Source organism: Cucumis melo, chromosome 2 (assembly GCF_025177605.1).
Source record: "Cucumis melo cultivar AY chromosome 2, USDA_Cmelo_AY_1.0, whole genome shotgun sequence".
NCBI lineage: Eukaryota > Viridiplantae > Streptophyta > Magnoliopsida > Cucurbitales > Cucurbitaceae > Cucumis > Cucumis melo.
Genome location: NC_066858.1, coordinates 3,841,518 through 3,861,337, shown reverse-complemented (window position 1 = coordinate 3,861,337; position 19,820 = coordinate 3,841,518). Strand labels below are relative to the sequence as shown.

The window sequence follows — 19,820 nt, the reverse complement described above, 5'->3', positions numbered from 1 at the left end:
GATAAGAGGATTTTCCAACCTTCATTTGAGTAACCTTGGTAAGCCAAAGAAATTAAATTAATATTTTATTAATTTAATTTTGGATCTATTTGGGGTTTCTGTAAAGGTTCAATTGGCTAAACTTTTTAAGATCTAAATCTTGGATTTTTCCCAATCAAGGTTGAATTGGTTTCAACCCAATTTTTAGAAAGTTAATTAATTTGGGAGGATTTTTGGATGTTAGCCAATTGCTAATTTCATTAATTAAGATACTAAGCTTTCCTTTTATGAATAGGATCAAGTTAATTGGAGAATTTTTACTGTCAAGTAGAGAGTACCTTGTTTGGCTAAAATCTCAAGGTAAGAGATTCTCCTACTAGACCTTCGAATTGAATTTAAGAGACCGCATGTAATTATGATTTTGCATTGATGGTAGCTAAAATGCATAATTTGATGCCTATTAATAATGACTGAGATTATTATGTTGATGATTGATGATGATGACTGATGTTATGTTAATGACCGGTAGATTGATGTTGATGATTGTTAATGCATGATATATTAATCACATGATCAAAGACGTTAAGATTAATATTCATGCCATGTTATGATGTTATGTTGTGCTACATGCTATGGATAGGGTGTTCTGTTAACTTTGTCTATTAGAATCGTACCTGCATGGGTGTCCTTCGGGATCACCACCTATTTAGGACTGCATCGTCCGACGGGACCGCCAGTCTAGCATGGATATAGATATGATTCGAGTGATTCGACGAGGTCCTCGCATCCCGATTGTCTTAGTATTACCCCCGGGTTCACTACAGATCAGCATGTCCTAGGTGCTCCCCCGGGACACCGAAGACCAGATTTTCGTTTCTATGGGAGCGCTTGCTGCACGTGTTCGGGAACGTGCCAGAGATTGGGTACCATTTACAGGACTCTAATGGGAAGTTAACAGACACCTAGCGGGACTAGTAGTAGGTCCCTTACTGAGTATATGTTTATACTCACTCTTTCTATGTTTAACATTTCAGGCGAAGGTAAAGGTAGAGGAAAGCTGGCGAGCGACAGAGAAAGATCCGTGACATGCCATATGGGGACTCAGTTTTGCTTCCGCGTTTATGTTTCAGTGTTTTAATATTATGTTTTTAATGAAAATTTATTCTTCCCTCGTTTCAAAAAGTGTCTCTTGTCATTGTTTCTTTTTAGTAACGACCTCAGCTTAGTATAAAAAGTTGGGTCGTTACAGATTGCAACTTAGCCTGCCAAAACTAATCGTATAGAAAATTGGCTGCAATCCGAAATAATGTCATAAAATTATAAATGGACAAAAATACCATCAAAGCTAAGACAAAGGTGAACTAAGCACAATTTTGTTCAGACCGATAAAAATAAGCATCTCAAATGCAATTCATATATTCATGACTAAACCTAGGTATTACATGTAACCAATGGATTTAACTCCAAGCATCAATGGTTAACTCCAAGCATCTCAAATGTCATTCATATATTCAAGCAGCATTTTATTATACAAATACACAAACTTTTAGCTAATAACAAGATTCCCCTAGCAACACTCTCATTTAGAGACAACATATGTTTTGTGTATATATTTATTAATGCATACTAAAGATCTACCGAGCAGTTGTAAATACTAACTAAACTTTCTAATGCTTGTAGAGTGAATTTCACATTTACTTAATATTCAGAGGGGAACTTTCTATGACTTATCTGTTTGGTTCACAATCTTGTCATTTTCTGCTTCTCTCTTCCCAATCAATTTTCTGGAACCACCAGACTAAGGCCCGTTTGTGTTTGAAGCAACCTCGTATTTCCTTCGACGCAACTCGTAATAATGTTCAACTTCCCTTTTTGCACATTCCTAACAACACTTCAAAGTTGAATTCAATATTAAAACCTATCACTAATTCAAAATCTAAACACTAAAACTAATTTGAAATTTAAAACCAAAAATTAGTTTGAAATCTAAATACTAAAACTAACTAAAACAAAACGATAACTAAACTAAACTGAACCACTTACTGGAATGAAGAGCGGCAGCTATAGATGACAATGAATGGCGAGACAAGAACGACAATGATTATTACGAGGTGTGTCAAAGGGAACATGGGGCAGCGATAAAGATGACAACGAACGATTGATTTCTCTCCTTCTCGGTCTCTCTCTGAACTCTCTCACCCTTCTCCTTTTTAGTTCTGTGAATTATAGAACTGGAAGTGGGTTTTTATAGGAGAATTTCGATGCATTACGAAGATGTCGGGAGACACCCCCTATTCTCGATGTAATAAGTAAAACATCGAGAATAGTCTTCACCTCTCCCGACGTTTTACTTATGACGTCGGGAATAGGGTCACCTCTCTTGACGTCTTTTGAATGGTGTTGCGGGAAGTTGAACAATTATTTTATTGCATACTTTTACCCGACGTAGTCAGCATAGACATCGAGAATAACTACACTTTTTCCCGACACCGTGTGTAAAGACGTTGGAAAAAATGCAAGAATTGAATATTAATTTATCTTCCCCCAATGTCTTGAACCACGACAACGGGATTACTTGTCTCGGTTGACGTATATTTTTAGGCATTCGATGCCTATTGCTACGTCGAGAGAGCCCTGATTTCTTGTAATGTGTACACATTCCATTTTCATCTTCGTTTCAAGGATTTATAGAATGCATTTCAGGTAGGTTTTTCCCATCTTCAGATCTTTTCGTGTCTCGTTTGACTATTTATTGAGATGGTTGAAACAATTCAAACCTCATTCGGATTGTTAAGGATAAGGATGTGTCTTAACTTATGTTAGTTTGGTTAAAATTTCTTGATAATGATTTACTTGTGGTTGTTGACTCTGTATTGGCTGGAAATACCTCATATTTGGACAATGAAGTACCCATATCTCAAGATTCACATTATGACACAGAGATTGATGCATTTGAATCGACGCATGTTGGGATACCTATTGGTACCCCTGGTTATAGGACAATTCATATATTCCAAGTACATTGTATTTGAATAGTTCAAAGATGAGGCAGAATGTCAAAGATTTTACAAAGACAGTGTATTTTGAGAATAGCTATTTTGTTGCTGGACACAAGATTTTCGGGTTTGTTATATTTTAAACAATTTATTAACAATATTAGTAATTATTATTAAATAATACATAATTTATATTTTTAATAACAATTTGAAATTATTTTTTAGATTAGATTCCTTAATTTCAATGCAAATAACGTTTATTCATTTTTTTTTTTATTTTAAGAAGTTCTATTTTGGTAGCAATGCAAATTACATTTTGATGAATAAGCTACGAAGAAAATCCTTTGCTTTGCATCGAATGTATGAAGATTTTGATGGATTTGAAGGGAACAAATAACCTAGAAGCTCTAATCATTTCTGCAAGCTGGAAAACTTTAAAGGTTTAAAAGACTTTGAAGATTTGAAGGGGACGAAACTTTGATGGTGATGATTTTTGGCTTTGGGAAAAAATTATGGTTTTGATAGGTGTTAATTGATTTCGGCGAACATTACGTTTATTCATATATTTTTATTGTTTTTTACTTTAAAAAAATTCTATTTCGGTAGAAGCGCAAATTGCGTTTTGATGAAGAAGCTACTCGACAAGTAGAAAATCCTTTGCTTTAAGCCGAATGTATGAAATAGAAAATCATTTGCTTTGCGCCAAATGTATGAAGACTTTGAAGGATTTGAAAGGGACGAAGTTGGAAGCTCCAATCGTTTCTGCAACTATTGGAAGACTTTGAAGATATGAAAGGGACGAAGCTTTGATGGTGATGATTTTTGGCTCTTGGGGGAAAATTAGGATTTTTTATAGGTGTTAATTAATTTGATTGTGTCCTTAGGTAAAAATTAGGGGATAGATGTAATCATTGTTGTCTAAGAGTTCGAGTTAATTATTGGGGGTCATTTTAAAAATATAAAAAAGCAACAAATAATTTATGTTGTATAGAACAATTCGGAAAATCGAAAAAGCCCAGAGGCCCACCATGTAAAATACCAAAAATGCCCCTCAACAATTCGCGTAATATATGTGGCAACGCGATTTGGTACACGATCGTTTAATTAATTGAGTACATGATCGTTTACATTTGTCTACACAATCGTTTACATTTGGCTACCCCAAATCTAAACCATTTTTTTCAAAATTTGGTATACGATCGTTTAGATTTGGGGTTCCAAATCTAAAAAAAAAATTCAAAATTTGGTATACGATCGTTTAGATTTGAGGTTCCAAATCTATTTTTTTTTAAATTTGGTATACGATCGTTTAGATTTGGCTGTCCCAAATCTAACCAAATCTAAACGATTTTTGTTTTTAAAATTTGGTATAAACGATTTTTTTCAATATTCTTTATACACGATCTTTTAATTTTGGTTACTCTAATTTAAATGTCTAACCAATTTTTTCAAGATTTTTTATACACCATCTGCGTAAAAAAGAAAAGAAGAAAGACATTTTTTTTTCAATATTTTTTATACACAATCTTTTACTTTTGGTTACTCTAATTTAAATGCCTAACCAATTATTTTTAAGATTCTTTATATAAAAAAGAAAAGGAAGAAATAGGAATAAAAAGAAATAAATTTGGTTACCCAAATCTAAGAAAAAAAATGGAAGAAATCGCATAAAGAATACGGAGCAAGAAGACTATAAAAAATAAGAGTGAGGAGAAAAGGATGGAAGAACAAATATGAAATATTTAAAAAATGGCTAAATTTATGGGTTTTGTCAGACGGGCCGTAAATATTTCAGTAGTTTGTTATATTTAGGAAAGTTTCCTAATTATTGGGTATTTGTGCTTTGTTGAATAATTTTAATTGGTATGCAAGTTTTTCACTTAGGTGGAGGCATTTAAGACATTGTTGCAGCAGTTTTTTTTCTTCATATTTTTCAATTTTGCTATTTTATCAATTTAAATTTAAATTTTCCATTTATCCAAAAAGTAAACTTTCTATTTTACTATTTTTCTTGTCAGTTCAATAACAAATTGATTTAGTTTGGGTAGTTAAAATTTCTCATATCCAACTCAGTTTAGACCCTAGATTGAAAAATTAAATATTCTAATTTTTAATGTTCAAAAGGCGTGATAGTTCTTTTCAATCTCGAGATTACCATATTCTGAAAGATTGAAGACTTGGAAGATTAAACATTTTTTCAACCAGAACTTCTAAGTTTTAACCTATATTCGTGAGAAAATATCAAAAGAGTAAATATTATATATTATATTTATTACACTATAAATCAATATACAAAGTTCAAATTCTACGAATTAATTTTTTTAGAAATCTCGTGTGACCAATTTGTTCTACCAAACACAACAGATATTTAAAATTCTTTTAAAATCCATCTAAACTCTCATAAAATGAACCCAAAAGCAACTTTTAAAGAGTTAGACATCATTTTGTCTGTTTTTTTTTTAATAATAAATTTGCTAAATCTTCATAAAATTAAACCTTGAACTTTGAACTTTCACAATTTAAATGTTGAACTACTAATAGTTGTTTTAATTTAAACCTTGAACTTTCACAAGTGTATCAATTTAAATTCCGAATTTTCATAAATGTACAAGTTTTATAAGTGTATACTCAAATAAAACATATAATTTAAGGGTTAGTTCGAGTTATAAAAGTCTAGAGTCTAAATTGATACAATATTACTTTGAGGCTTAGATTAATACACTAACTCCAAAGTTTAGAATTTAAACTCGCATAATTATTAATTGAAAGTCTAAATTAATACAACAACCTCTAATTTAAGGTGTAATTAAATCGAAATTTCCTCTAATTTAGCTCCACAATTTTAGATCATTTATTCAAAACAAAAGATGAAAATGATCAAACACACCACTTTTACCCCTTTGCAAGGGATTGGAAAACAAAAACTAAAATTTAACATTCCTTTTTTTGTTAACAGCGAAGTACGAGGAAGTAAATAGTATCCAATAACATCTAAATTTTAGTCAATGTATTTTTAATAAATCTTAAACTCATTTTTTAATTGAGATTGGCACCATAAGAATAATAATACTAATAAATTTTCATGTGCAATAAAACATAAGTGAAAATTCTAGTAAATAATTAATAATTTTAAAAAGGGTCAACAAACGTACAAACAAATAAAATTTATGATTTCTTAAAAATACCTTATCCAAAATCGATCAAACTTCATACTCCAAATTACACCAAGAAAAAAATTGTGTTCTAGGGTGTCCTAGAGATTTCCATTCTAAGTTTTGTTTTCGGAAGGTATGAATATATTAATCAACGTTCTTGTTAGGGCTCTTCTAGAATAGGGTTGGACTCTTCTTGGGTTGGGTTGGACTCTTCTTGAGTTAGGTTGGACCGAGACAAATCTGAAAATTCAATTTGGTTTGATTGACTATCGGAAAGGCCCAAATAAGGTCTCCAGCTCAAATTATTAAAAGTATAACCCCGACGCAATCCAATCCGATAAAGACAGACACCAAACAGTCCAATCCCACACACAATTATAACTAACCCAATTACCCAAAGCATGAAGTAGGGGATAACTGGTCCGGGTCCTCTGGGTGGTTTGGGTTGTGGGATTATTGGAACAACGTTATGTGTGGCAGTGCGGCCGCAAGCCAAAGCATACGGCGGAATTTCCCTCACCCTTTCAACTGCTTCGGCGAAGATAACCCCCATTCCCATATCCAAATGAGGTTCAATGTGGCAATGGAATATCCAAACGCCGGGATTATCCGCCACAAATCGAATCGCCGTCCACCCAAATGGGAAAATCACTACCGTGTTCTTCAACGGTGGGTTTTGCAGATTCAATTTCGTCTCATCTGCGGTCGAAAATTTCCCCTCTCCAAACCCCAAAACCCAAAAATCATGGCCGTGTAAATGCCAAGGGTGAATTTCACTTGTATTGTTTGTTAACGCATTGGCGTTTTGTAGAATCACGTCCACTATTTCCCCCGATCGGAACCGATAAACGCCGTTTCCGGTATTCGTGTTCGGGTTCGGCGGTGGGATTTTGATGTTGTAGTTCTTTGGGAATGTTTCTGGTGGCGGAGTCTGGTTGAAGGTGGAGTTGAGACCGAATTTAATGGCGCCGAGGTACGGGGTTGAGGGGAGGGTTAATGATATGTTGTTGATTGCCCATTTTGTGAATTTGCCGTTAATACGATTTTGGGTGTTGAGGAGGGAGATCCGGCGAGTGAAGATTGGTGGTGGTTTTGTTGTGTTCATGGCAGAGGCTAAGACTCTGTTTGTGAAGCTTTTACTTCGATCGTAATCATCCCATTTGGGGGTTTCTGGCGGTGGAGAAATGGGTAATTTGGCGACGGAGTTGGGAAGGTAGTTGAAGAGGAGGAGTGCCGGCGATGTTTTAGGCTTCCGACCACGGACGCCTATGGAAGCCCAGTAGTTTTGGGTTGTGGCTTGGTTAGTGGTGACGAGAACAGAGTAGGACTCGCCGGAATAAATGTCGATATCGGAGGTTTCAAATGGGTCAACGTAGTTACCGTCGGCTTCTACCACCAACATTGTGTGATTCTGGAAAAGAAAAGAAAAAGTATTAAAACTTTTTATTTTAAGATGGTTAGAAAAAAAAAAAAAAAAACCCAAAATTTATTTCATAAAATTTTGAGATTATGGTCGAATATATAATTTGGGGTATGATTTATTTTCCAAAAAAATTATATATGCATGTCGGTTATTATTTTTTGAAAAATTATTTTAAATGACAAAATTTTTTAAAAATATTTATAAATACCCTAAACATACAGTTATTTTGGTTTATTTTGTTATATTTGAAAATAATATTTTTTTCCTTCTAAACCTAAGTCCAATCACTTGAAAATCTAAATTCACAATGTATTATATTTTTAAGCCTCATTTGATAAATGAACAATTCGAATATTTACTTAAATAGACATACATCTCAAAAGTCAAGGATAAACATAGAGCTAACAGATATAACTTTTCATTCTTGAGATAGAATATTGGATTCAATTTTTTATTTCTGTAATTGTTGTAAAAAGAACTAAGTGAGAGGTTGTGTTACCGCAATGCCAAAATTGAGAGCAGATAATGAAGTGGTACTTGCAATTCTTATCCTATAAGTCTTATTGGGTTCGACTTTGAGGACAAATGGTGCACATTGATCTTTCCACTCACAATGCTCCGAACTCGTGTTGTATTTATCTAAACTTGTACAATTAAATTGCCCTGTCCCATTTATGAGTATGGTCTTCAAGAACAAGAGACAAAAAGAAAAAAAGACATTATACTTAAACATCTCAAGTATTTTACCTAAATCAAACAAACGTTAATGACAAATTTCAAGAAAAAAAATATCAACCAATTTTTAATTATTATCTACTTTCTCATACGGTCAAATATAATCTAAGCTTTGTTTATTAGAGCAAAATTGTAAAAAAAATTAAAATTTTAAGTTCTATCAATTATAGTTATCGATAAATATGAATGAGACAACTAATTATATATAAGATTAGTTAGTTTAAAGGATAATTATTTTAAATCCCAAAATTTGAAATATATACAAATATATAACAAAATATCATTATCTATCTCCGAATGCGAGTAATTTTGGTGGCCCATCCGTTATCTCTAATGTTTTTTTCAATTAGATTTAAATGATGTGATTTATATAAATTTTGAAAAGTATGTCGCATGGAATTTCCCTACAAATTATTATAAAATTCAAAATTCGGAGACACCTGCCCATCCTTAAGAAATGGGTAGGCCTAACATGATTGGATTATTAATAATTGGATTATTAAACTCTAGGTTTTCCTATTATTTATGGGTTTTTTTAAGAATAATATAATAAATAAATAAATAAATAAACAAAATGGTTATACTTCATGACAAAAATCAATTTTATTACAAAGTTCGAATATTTTATCAAATTCTGCGATGATATTTCTAGTTTGAGATAAAATTATTGTCCTTTGAATTTGAGCTAAAATTTTAGTTGATATTTTCTCAATTCAAAAATTGACTAAAAATTAAAATGACAAACTTGACGTATGTTTGGTCTCGAAATTTTGAAATGAAAACTTTATTCTATAAAGTTTAAGAAATGATTTTAAATGTTAACGAAGGAAAAAATGGTGTGAAAAATGTTAAAAAATGAGTTTGCTAGCTGATTAGGCAATCTCCTTTACTTCAGTATTAAAAGGAATGTTTTGATTCTAAATGATGTTGGCTTTTCTCTTTTTTGCTCTCTTCTTCTATGTTTATGAAGTGTTGGTAAGAGGATACAATAACTCTTTTTTAAGTTTGTGCTAGCGTCGTCTAATGAATCGGAACATAAGTAAAGATATGAAGCCGAAATTAAAGTTCAAATAGATTTTGTGAAAATCTGAGCAATGGTTTGAGGATTATTGAAAGAGACCTTGAGGAGGAGGTAAGGTTGAAGAAGGCGATGGAGAAGAAGGAAGGAGATGGGGTTTGTAAATAAAAAATGTCAAAGTGAAAAGAAGTAAATGAAGCATAATTAAACTCATTTTACCATTAATCAACCCGCTGACTAAATAGTCATTGTTTCTCAAACATTCAGGTATATTAAATTTTTCGTTTTGAAACTTTAGGAATCAAATAAACTTAGTTTTCAATTTTTCTAAAAAAGAAAAGAATGAATTAAATGTTTGATCTTTGAAAGTTAAGCCTATAAATAACTCTTCTACTTCTAAATTCTTGCTTTGTTATACATTTTCTGTCATAAGTTTTCATAAACCAAGTTAAATTTTGGAAACTCAAAAGTAATAGTTTTCAAAAAACCACTTTTCTTCGTATGTTGTTAAATGAGGATCACGAAAGCAACCTACTTTGACAAAACAAAAACAAAAAGATCAAATAGTTCCCAAAAAATATACAATTTTTTTTTGTATAATTGTTAAGCTTAAAAATACTTTTTTTCACGTTAAGTTTCTCTAGTTTATTATCTACTTTCTACTAATGTTTCAAATATATGTCAAATTTTGAAAAAAAATGAGAAATAATTTTGTCTTTTTAATTTAACTAAGAAACCTATATTAGTTGTCAATATGAACATAATTTACTACCTGGGGCTCTCCAATCCAGCGCATTGGATTTGACTTGAGGCCAACTTCTTGCTCCTGAATGCTTGTATGCCACCAATCACTAAGTAATAAGTTGATCTCTTCGTCATATTGGAAGGGCTCTTTCTTTCCTTCCTCTAAATCCACTATTAAGGATCCATACAACCCAGCCGCTCTCTGCATCCCAAAATGACCATGATAGAAATATGTCCCAGGCTACAAAAAGAAAAAAAATCAACAAATGAATAGATTTTATCATAAATATAACTATGACACACTTCCATCGATATTGACATTTTAAATCCTTCTCACCTTATCCACTTTGAACTCGTAAGTGAAGTTTTCTCCTGGATTAATGGGACACTGAGAGATGGAAGCAGTGCCATCGGCCCAGGGAGTTCCTCGTTGCAGAATTCCATGCCAATGAATAACGACACCTTCGGTGGAGAGATTGTTGATCACCTCCACAACCACGGTGTCATTAACATTGGCTCTAATCGGTGGACCGGGAAATGTACCATTGATTCCCAAGACGATGTTTTCAACACAATCCGGGGACCAAAACATGTAGTCAACTTCGAATTTGTAGTATCTGGTTTGGGAAACAGCCTTAGAGAGAGTTATTCCAAAACCAAATATGATTGACAAAACAAAGAAGACTAGAAAAGGCAAAGGAAACAATGGCTGATTTGCAACTTTTGCCATTGCTAAGAGATTGAAGGGAAGAATAATAATGCAATGATCAAAAAGGAGAAATTTATATATATATATATATATATATATAAATGAAGTGGGGAGTTTGTGGAAGATGGCACTGCAATTTACAAAATTAATCGACTCCCTTTTATAATTAAAATTTGAGTTTTTGTTCTCATTATTATTTTAAAACAATGACTGATCTTGAGCAATGTTCACATTCTTTCTCTTTTTCTTTCATTTGTTTGACTTTTTTTTTTAAAAAAATGTGTATATAGGGTGTAAAAGCTTTTCTTGTCTTTATTTATATCATGTATTAAAAAAACAAAAAACAAAAACTTAATAGAACCTACGATTGTATAGATTTAAACGCGTAGAAGTTATCTAAAATATTTAATTTGTATAAATATATTTTTTAAATTTTTTGACCATTAATTTTAAATTAATTAATTCATTATTAATATTTTGATGATAAAATAATCTCTTTTATTTACTAAAGAATACTTTTAAATTTTATAAGACAATGAAAATGATGAAGAAAATTATACGAGGAGGGAAAAATAACAAACCTAGGAGAAGACAAAGCAAGCCTTCAATCTAAGACAGACAAGATGAAAATGAAAATGTTTTGATAAAAATTAGCTTAAGTAATCCAAAAAGAAAGAAGAAACAACATAGATAAAAGCAAGTCAATGAATATGAAGAAGAAAAGCAAATTAAATCTCAAGGAAAAAATATTCAAATGATTGTATATATATATATATATATATATATATATATATATATATATATATATATATAAAAGATATAGATGTTACGAAAACTTTTTAATATCTTACTCGATTATAATTAAAGATAAAGTTATAAATTTTGAAAATTAAATTATATACATGATTGAGATATAATTTTTCATATTATTCTAACCTCCTCAACCAACAAATATACGAATTCATACAATTTATTAAACTACTTATATAGGTGTAAGTTATATGTTGATCATGATCATCACAATGTGAGAGAATGTGAAAAGTGATTAAATAATAATTAATGTTAATTTATTGAACAGCTTGGAATGAAATATAATAATGTTGTGAAACAAAATTGAATGCATTATAAAAAGACTGAGACTTGAAAATTAAATAACATAAACTTATTTCTATGAACTAAAATTAGAAAATAAAAAGAGATAATCTTATTACAATTATTTAGTATGTATTAGAAATATAAAACTCCAAGTCAATTAAATAATTAGAAAAAAAAAATAATAAAAGAAGAACCAATGCAGAAATTTTCAAAAATAACATTAAGCAGGACAGTCAAATCTATCACTGTTACCAAATATTAGATCAATCATAATCAAGATAATATTATAAAATTTTAATTATTCACTAATTAAAAACTATTTTAGTTTAAATTAATATTTGAAATTAAATAGGTAACTAAACAGAAAATTGTTGTAAAAACCAAAATTGCTTAAAAAAATACTTTTAAATATATAACAAAATTTAATAGCAGTAGACAATCATATGTATTTTATCGATTTCTATTAACATCTATCAGTGATATATTGTTATATTTTCTAAATATTTTAGTTTATTTTGCTATATATTTAAATAATTGGAATAAAAAATAATATTGTTTTAGTTATTAGACCATTATTTGATTTTTTAAAAAAAAGAGAAGAAAAAATTTAATAATATTTTGACTTGACTTTGAGGGTGTAATCAAACTATCCCAAAATTTTAAAAAGATTAAAAGACTAATTTGATTGTTTTTGTTAGATTCGGGTGGTGGCAGTGGTTCTTCCCTACCGAGGTAGAGAAATACTAACAAATATTAAGGAAAATGTTAGCAAGACCCCTGTCGACATTTTTTTTTGGTGTAGGCATGTATCGTGGCTAAAAACTCATCGTCTTTTCATTTGCCCACGTTTTTACAATGCATTGGTAGAAAAGCACATGCAAGTAAACACGTGGGTAGAAAATGCAATTCTTCCCATGAAACGTACCATTTGATAAAAAAGACTTTTTATCCATGTATATATGTTTATCGGTAGAAACAATGATGTACCCACGTAATGAAAATGTGTTGGCAGAACATATCACTGTTGAAATTTTTTGTCATGTTGCCAGAAAAAATTATTGCCAAGGACAAAAATTATTGTAGCGTGCGGCATTACACTGTAACTAGTAGGACTTAAACCTAGGTTTATAGGAGAGGTCGAGAAAACTAATTAACAACTGGTCAACTACTAATATTAAGTTGATGGGTTCTCGAGTCCCATGAGCCTACACTAAGTTCATTGGTGATGATAGGCACCTGTTTCATTCTCCTCCACTGTGAAAATTTAAGAGGTTGTTGTATTTCTTTTAGGGTTGGTTGCATTTGAAGAATTATCGCAATACTGTCTTGTGTTTGTCATTAAACTATAAAATGTGTCGATCTTAGTGATGGTGAAGTAAGAAAAAGCAAGTTGTTTCTCTAGATTGTCTAGAAGCTCTGTTTATTCTTGAAAAAAATCTCAAACTTCGAGGAGTCTAAGTTCATGAAGTAGAGTGGATTTCATTTGAAGGTGGAAAGATAAAAGTTATTGGTGAGAGGGAGTCACACTTTAGAAGGCGGAGTATAAAGTTCTTTATATTGAAACAAAATTCATGCTAAAGAGAAGCCTAAATGATTGTTTACTAATATGCTTACACTTGGAGTCAAGTTTTATTCCAAGTGAGTCTAACACACCTAGAGAAAGCAAAAGTGATTGCAGACTCAATTAGACTATTGGTGTGCCACTATAATTTTCGTTCATTTACAAATAATTAATTAATACAACGATTGTAATAACTGAAGCTACAATTAGTTAATCTAATGATATAAACAACTTTTAATTTCAAAATTAATCAAAGGGTTTCTTTATATTAAATTAGTAATATAATATATTTTAGATATTGATGAACAACTCACAATGATAACTAATTAGTTATAATTTCTATTGGATATTTGGTGATACCTTCTTCATAAAAGATGATTATTTGTTTAGAAAATGTTATTATGACAAATTAAGAAAGTTTTTATTTATGAAGATTTTCTTACAAAAAGATTATTTTATCAATCTCATCAAGGAAAGATTTTATTTGACATAGATTTCTTTCATTCGACATTTAAGGAAATATTGTGTGACGTGAAAACATATATATATTCATCTTGGTTGAAGAAAAGAAGCATGACACACAAGTATCTTGAGATTAATTGTTTTCGGCAAACTTTTGAACAAAAAGAAGATCTCAGTAAGTTAGTTTGCTTAGGAGATAGTTTGAGTATTCTGTGAATCTCGACTGATCAAATATAATTGTGCGAAGACTGTAATAATTATCATGAAGCTTTAAGTCCATTAGAGACGTTTGATTAAGGGGGAGAACTTCCTCAAATTTTTCTTATTTCAAAGTTTGAAGATTTGTTTGAATATGAGGGAGAGTATATCTTATTTGATTTATTCTAAACGGTCTATGTTACTATGTTAAATGTATCGCATAAAGTATAGAGTATTAAATTGATTGTGTAGACTCTGTATTGAAGATCGTAAGACTGTTATTATGATCTAAATCAAACTAATAAAAGCACTATCTTTGGGTCAAAGACCCCCCAAACGTAGATGTTATGTCATCAAACTGGGTTAACAATCTTGAGTGTTTACTCTGTCGATTCTTTATTTGATCCAGTAGTTGTAACTTTTATTGGTTAATTGAAGGTTTGTTAAGTTTACCATTGTTGACGCTTTCCTTGTTTTATCAATTTCCATATAAATTAAAATTCAATACAAATCTATTCTCTTCAATCAGCTAATTTAAATTCTCTTATACATAAATTATTGTATTTCTAACTTGTATTCTAACTTTTACAATTAAAGGTTACATTTTAAACTTTAAAAATAATCATGTTAAATATCAATCATCTACTAGATTAAGAGGTTATAAGCTTTAAAAATTATTTTTAGACCATATTACCCTTATCTAGTATTTAAATTAACAAATATGTCCCCCACAATTATTTACTCTAATTTATTATTACATATTAAACTTAAATTCACACCTAACAAAATTAACATAAAAAAATCTATAAAATATATCAATTTTTTTTACTGTGATTGCTACCCTTTAATAGGAAGCTAACCATTATTACCCCTAAACGGGACTTTTACTAGATATATTTTATACTCACCCTTTATGTTTAACATTTTCAGGTAAGGGTAACGCGAGAGGTAGACTAGCGAGAGGCAAGAAGGATTCTTGAGTGCTATATGGAGACATCTTTCTTTTAAATGCTTCCGCTTAATGTTTTCATTTCTTTCAATTTGAGGATTGAAAATGAGTCAAGTTTAGAATCCTTATTTGTTTTGTTTTTCGTTTTTCTATGATTTTATAAACGGTGTTGTGAACTTTTGAATTTGTTTGAAATAGGGTCTGAAGACAGTTTTCCATATTTTTTTTTATGTTTACTGATTTTAAACAGGTTTTTATGAACTTTTATGTTTTGATGAAATGTCTTAGTAGTAAAGTAATAACCTCAGCTTAGTTTGAAAAGTTGGGTCGTTACAATTATATTAATTAAATTAAAGGGGTCTTTTAAAAAATATAACGAAGCAGCAAAATATTTACACCATATAAATCAATTTCGAAAATGAAAAAAGCCCACAGGCTCACAATGAAAAATACCAAAAATGCCCCCGTCAACCACGCGCATAACATATTTAGTACTCGACCGTTCAGATTTGGCTATTATTTGGTCAATGATCATTTAGTCAAATCTAAACGATTTATTTTTTTCAATTCTATCGTTTGCATACAGGATCGTTAGATTTGATCATTTACATTTTGCTTTTAGATTTAGCCAAATCTAAAAGATTTTTTTTTTTCAAAATTTGGTACACGATGGTTTAGATTTGGCTAAACAATTTTTTTAAATACTTTTGGTACACAATCATTTATTTTTTTTACATGATCGTTTAGATTTTGCTACTTCAATATAGACGATTTATTTCAAGATTCTTTATACATAATGTTTTAGAATTGGTTACCCTAATCTAAACGACATAAAAAAAGAGGAAAAGAAGAAAGATGATGGTAAGAAATCGTAGCGGAAAAAAAAAAAGAAGAAGAAGAAAGATGATAAAAAGAAATTAGATTTGGTTATCCAAATATAAACGATGTAAAAAAAGAAAAGAGGAAAAGAAGAGAGACGATGAAAAGAAATTGCAGTAGAGCAATTGTAGAGGAAAAAAAAAGAAAAGAAAATGAAGAAAGGCGATAGAAAAAAATCGCAATAAAGGAAGACGAAAGACGAAAGGACAAATCAAAAATATTGAAAAAATAATTAATTTTATGGATTTTGTGGTTATATATATGAAAATTTACCTAAATTAAAAATAAAAGTTGGAGAATCTCAAATATGAAAGGGAATTCTTATGTCCATTCCATGACCGAGCTTTTGATTGTCACCAAACAATCAACATATTTATTAATTATTATATTCATTCATATTCATAAATTAAGTTGGCCTTTTACTTATATTGTAATTTTTTTTATTAATCTGTCAACTATGAGGTAGATAGAAAATTGTGAATTTAAATTAGTTTATTTGTCAATTTAAGAAAGGTCTAATAACTAAATTAAAATTAGAACAAATTTCTATTCACCCTAAACTGCCATGAAATATTATTATGTTGTAATAAATCCTAGATAGACTGTTAATAGAATATAACATTGTGTTTATTTATAAATATTTTTAATATTTATGTCATTTAAAATAATTTTTCTTTAAAATTTAGGAAACCTTGGATACTATTTTTACTTCTAAAAATTATGAGAAAAATTAGTAGTATTTTTTCGTCAATTGCATTTTATTAATCTATCTAAAATCCGAAAACACACACATATAAGAATTTAATATACTAAATGATATTCAAATATACTTCTAGTAAAAATTCAAAATTGGTCCCTTATTGAAACTTAGAAATTTATTTAAAAAATTGATATATATTTTTCAAACTAATTTGATAAAAAGTATATAGACATTTATGAAATTTAGAACATAATTAGAAACAATAATAAATTCAAACTTTAAAATGATACAACTACAAATAAAAAAATTCAATAAATAAACAAGAAAAAAGTTTTAAAAAATTGCTCCTAAAGTAGGATAGTAATTGTAATTACTCTAAAATTTTCCATAATAAAAACTAGGGGTGTAATTGGGTCGGGTCGGGTCGGGTTTTCTTCAAAACCGACCCGACCCGAAATGTACGGTTGCTTCTGAAACCCGACCCGACCCGACCCAACCCACATTCCGGTTGGGCCGAATGGGTCGGGTCTTTTTTTTTTTTTTTTTTTTTTTTTTTTTTTTTTTTTTTTTTTTTTTTTTTCTTCCTTCCTTCCTTAGCACTTATCTCCCATCATTCATAAAGACATAGTCCAGCACATATTATAGACAAATGAGTAACCACCTTTTTCCCCTTTTCAGCATATGTTATGAAGAGCAAGATGTAGGCTAACTGAAATATGTGCCCTGTCATTAAGGTTTCAAACTGAAATTGAGCCAAAACACTACTCTTTTAAATCACTCACTGGCTGTCTTTCTAGGTTGTAATTTCAATCCAAGATTCTAATAGATTTCTACTCCTAAACCAATTGTTTTAGGATGAAATAGAGTTGGAAGAAAGCCTCATTTAGGAATTTTAGAAAAATAATAAAGGGTAATACTGCAACTACATATGAATATGGATATTTTCGAAACAACCTATAAAGATCAAGGTTCTTTTGTAATTTAGCCATAACTTTGAGGGCAAAAGAAACAATATGGCAGACTGAAAAGGCTGGAAATGAGAAAGATATCTCACTGTTTCCAATTCATCAAACAACCAACTTTCAGACAATAATGCATAACCCCAGCATTTCTTAAAATCAATTTTCAGACTTATTTAATTAAAACATTTCAATCATTTCATCATTCATCCCTCAGCATTTTTCAACCATGACTTTACAATTTTCTTCAGCCACCCCCTCCCTCCCATTTCAACATTACTTCAAGATTTCAAGTCATTTTGTAATTGTTTTTAATCTATTTTTACAAGGAAAAGAAAAAGTGGAAAATAAGATTGCAAAGAACAATTTGAGTTATAGTTTGCAAGTTGCACCGCGTGGTTGTCTTTAAATATGAACAAATTAAAAACAAAAACAATAATTACATTTCGGAGTCGGCATTTCCTTTCCTTTCATTGGAATTCTCGCTTCCTTTCCTTTCCTTTCCGATTTCCTTCTCTATTGCTCCTCAATGGATTCTCACATCTCCTTTTTCCCCTTGAATACTGGAGCTAACATCCCCTCCCTCGGACTCGGAACTTGGCAGGCAACTGACACTCTCCTCATTAACGCCAACACACCCAAAAAGAAAGAAAAAAAAAAGGGAATCCGCCCCAAATCCCCCAAAGCCCCAAATCACTAAAAAAAAAAACAAAACTATAAATATCACTCTTGTAGCTATGCTTTGTTCAACAATCTAGCTATGCGAAAATTGAATATAATCCATCATAAACAAGAACCCATATGGCAATAACCCCAAATAAACAAAAAAAAAACCCAAAATAATACAAGCTGTAATTTAAAAATTAAAGAGATGATAATAAGGAGAAAGGGACAGACAGAAAGATAAAGCAATATATGGGTCAGTGTGGAACTTACAGGCGATGACGATGGAGTGGCGAAGTGATGAAGACGAAGAGATGCCGACGCCGATGAACACGAAGAGATAGATGCCGACGCTGATGCAGACGAAGAGGTAGATGCCGACGCCAAACGATGGAACAAAATGGTTTTTGAAGAGGAGGAAGACGCCAGACGAAATGCTGAAGACTGAAGAAGAATCGAAGAGGAGAGGAAATGAATTATTGACCTAATCGGGTATTTTAAACCCGACCCGACCCGAACCGAATTAAATCGGGTCGGTTCGGTCCAGTAACATTGTTGTTACTAACCGATCCAACCCAAACCGAACCGAATCGGGTCGGGTCGGGTCATCGGGTCGGGTCGGTTTTTTTCACCCCTAATAAAAACTACATTATTAAACTTATGTAAGTGTATAAATCAAAACATTTAATATAAATTTGAAAGCTTAATTTTTATTTTCGTTTGAGTGTTCAATTTTTACTAATATTGAACTTTAGGGTTCACTTTTAACACTCATGTACATTCAAATTTCAATATTGAAAGTTTGAAATATTAAGGGTGCGTTTGGGGGAAGGGTTGATTTAGGGAAGGGTTAGTGTTAAGATAAAACTAGTGTTAAGTTAAACCTAGTTTTATCATAACCCTTGTTTGGGGGAAGGGTTTAAAAAGGTAGTTTTATGATAATATGTGTTTGGGGGAAGGGTTAGGTGGGAAGAGTTAATGGGGATTTTATGATAAAATGTGTTTGGGGGAAGGGTTAGGTGGGGAGGATTAATGAGGATTTTATGATAAGATGTGTTTGGGGGAAGGGTTAGGTGGGTAGTTTAATGGGGATTTTATGATAAAATGTGTTTGGGGAAGGGTTAGGTGGGTAGTTTTATGAGAATTTTATGATAAAATGTGTTTGGGGGAAGGGTTAGGTGGGTAGGTTTATGTGGATTTTGTGATAAATTTTATTTGGGAAAATTGTTAAATTGGTTGGGTTAATTAATTTTTTATGTGGTATAATATTTTTAAATTCAATTGTAAATATCATAAAAAAATTATTGCATATTTTTTTACGAAATCCTCGAATCCGTATTATTCTCCTATTTTATTTGTTGTATGTGTAATGTTATTAAATTAATATATACAGTTGGCCAAATTAAAATTAATTTCTGAACATATTGTGATAAATTTATTACAATTAATTTCTTATAAAGATAAAAAAATTATTCAATATTTCTAATGGGCGATAGCGAAGTCATCCAATTTTAAACCTATATAAATAGCCGTTATAACGCTTTTCGAAAATTGTGACTAGTTTCTTTCATTTAAAATAAACATTAGGAATGAAC

At 30.8% G+C, this 19,820-nt stretch overlaps 1 protein-coding gene across 1 annotated transcript; it reads right to left on the bottom strand.

The window, feature by feature from the left end:
- Positions 1–6,082: 6,082 nt before the first annotated feature.
- On the bottom strand, positions 6,083–10,780 carry LOC103492477 (L-ascorbate oxidase). Its single transcript, XM_008452876.2, has 4 exons — positions 10,388–10,780; positions 10,079–10,291; positions 8,053–8,238; positions 6,083–7,541 (listed from the first exon to the last, which is right to left on the bottom strand). The coding sequence occupies exons 1-4, from the start codon at positions 10,778–10,780 to the stop codon at positions 6,291–6,293; spliced, it is 2,043 nt and encodes a 680-aa protein (XP_008451098.2). The 3' UTR covers positions 6,083–6,290.
- Between the last annotated feature and the right edge of the window lie 9,040 nt (positions 10,781–19,820).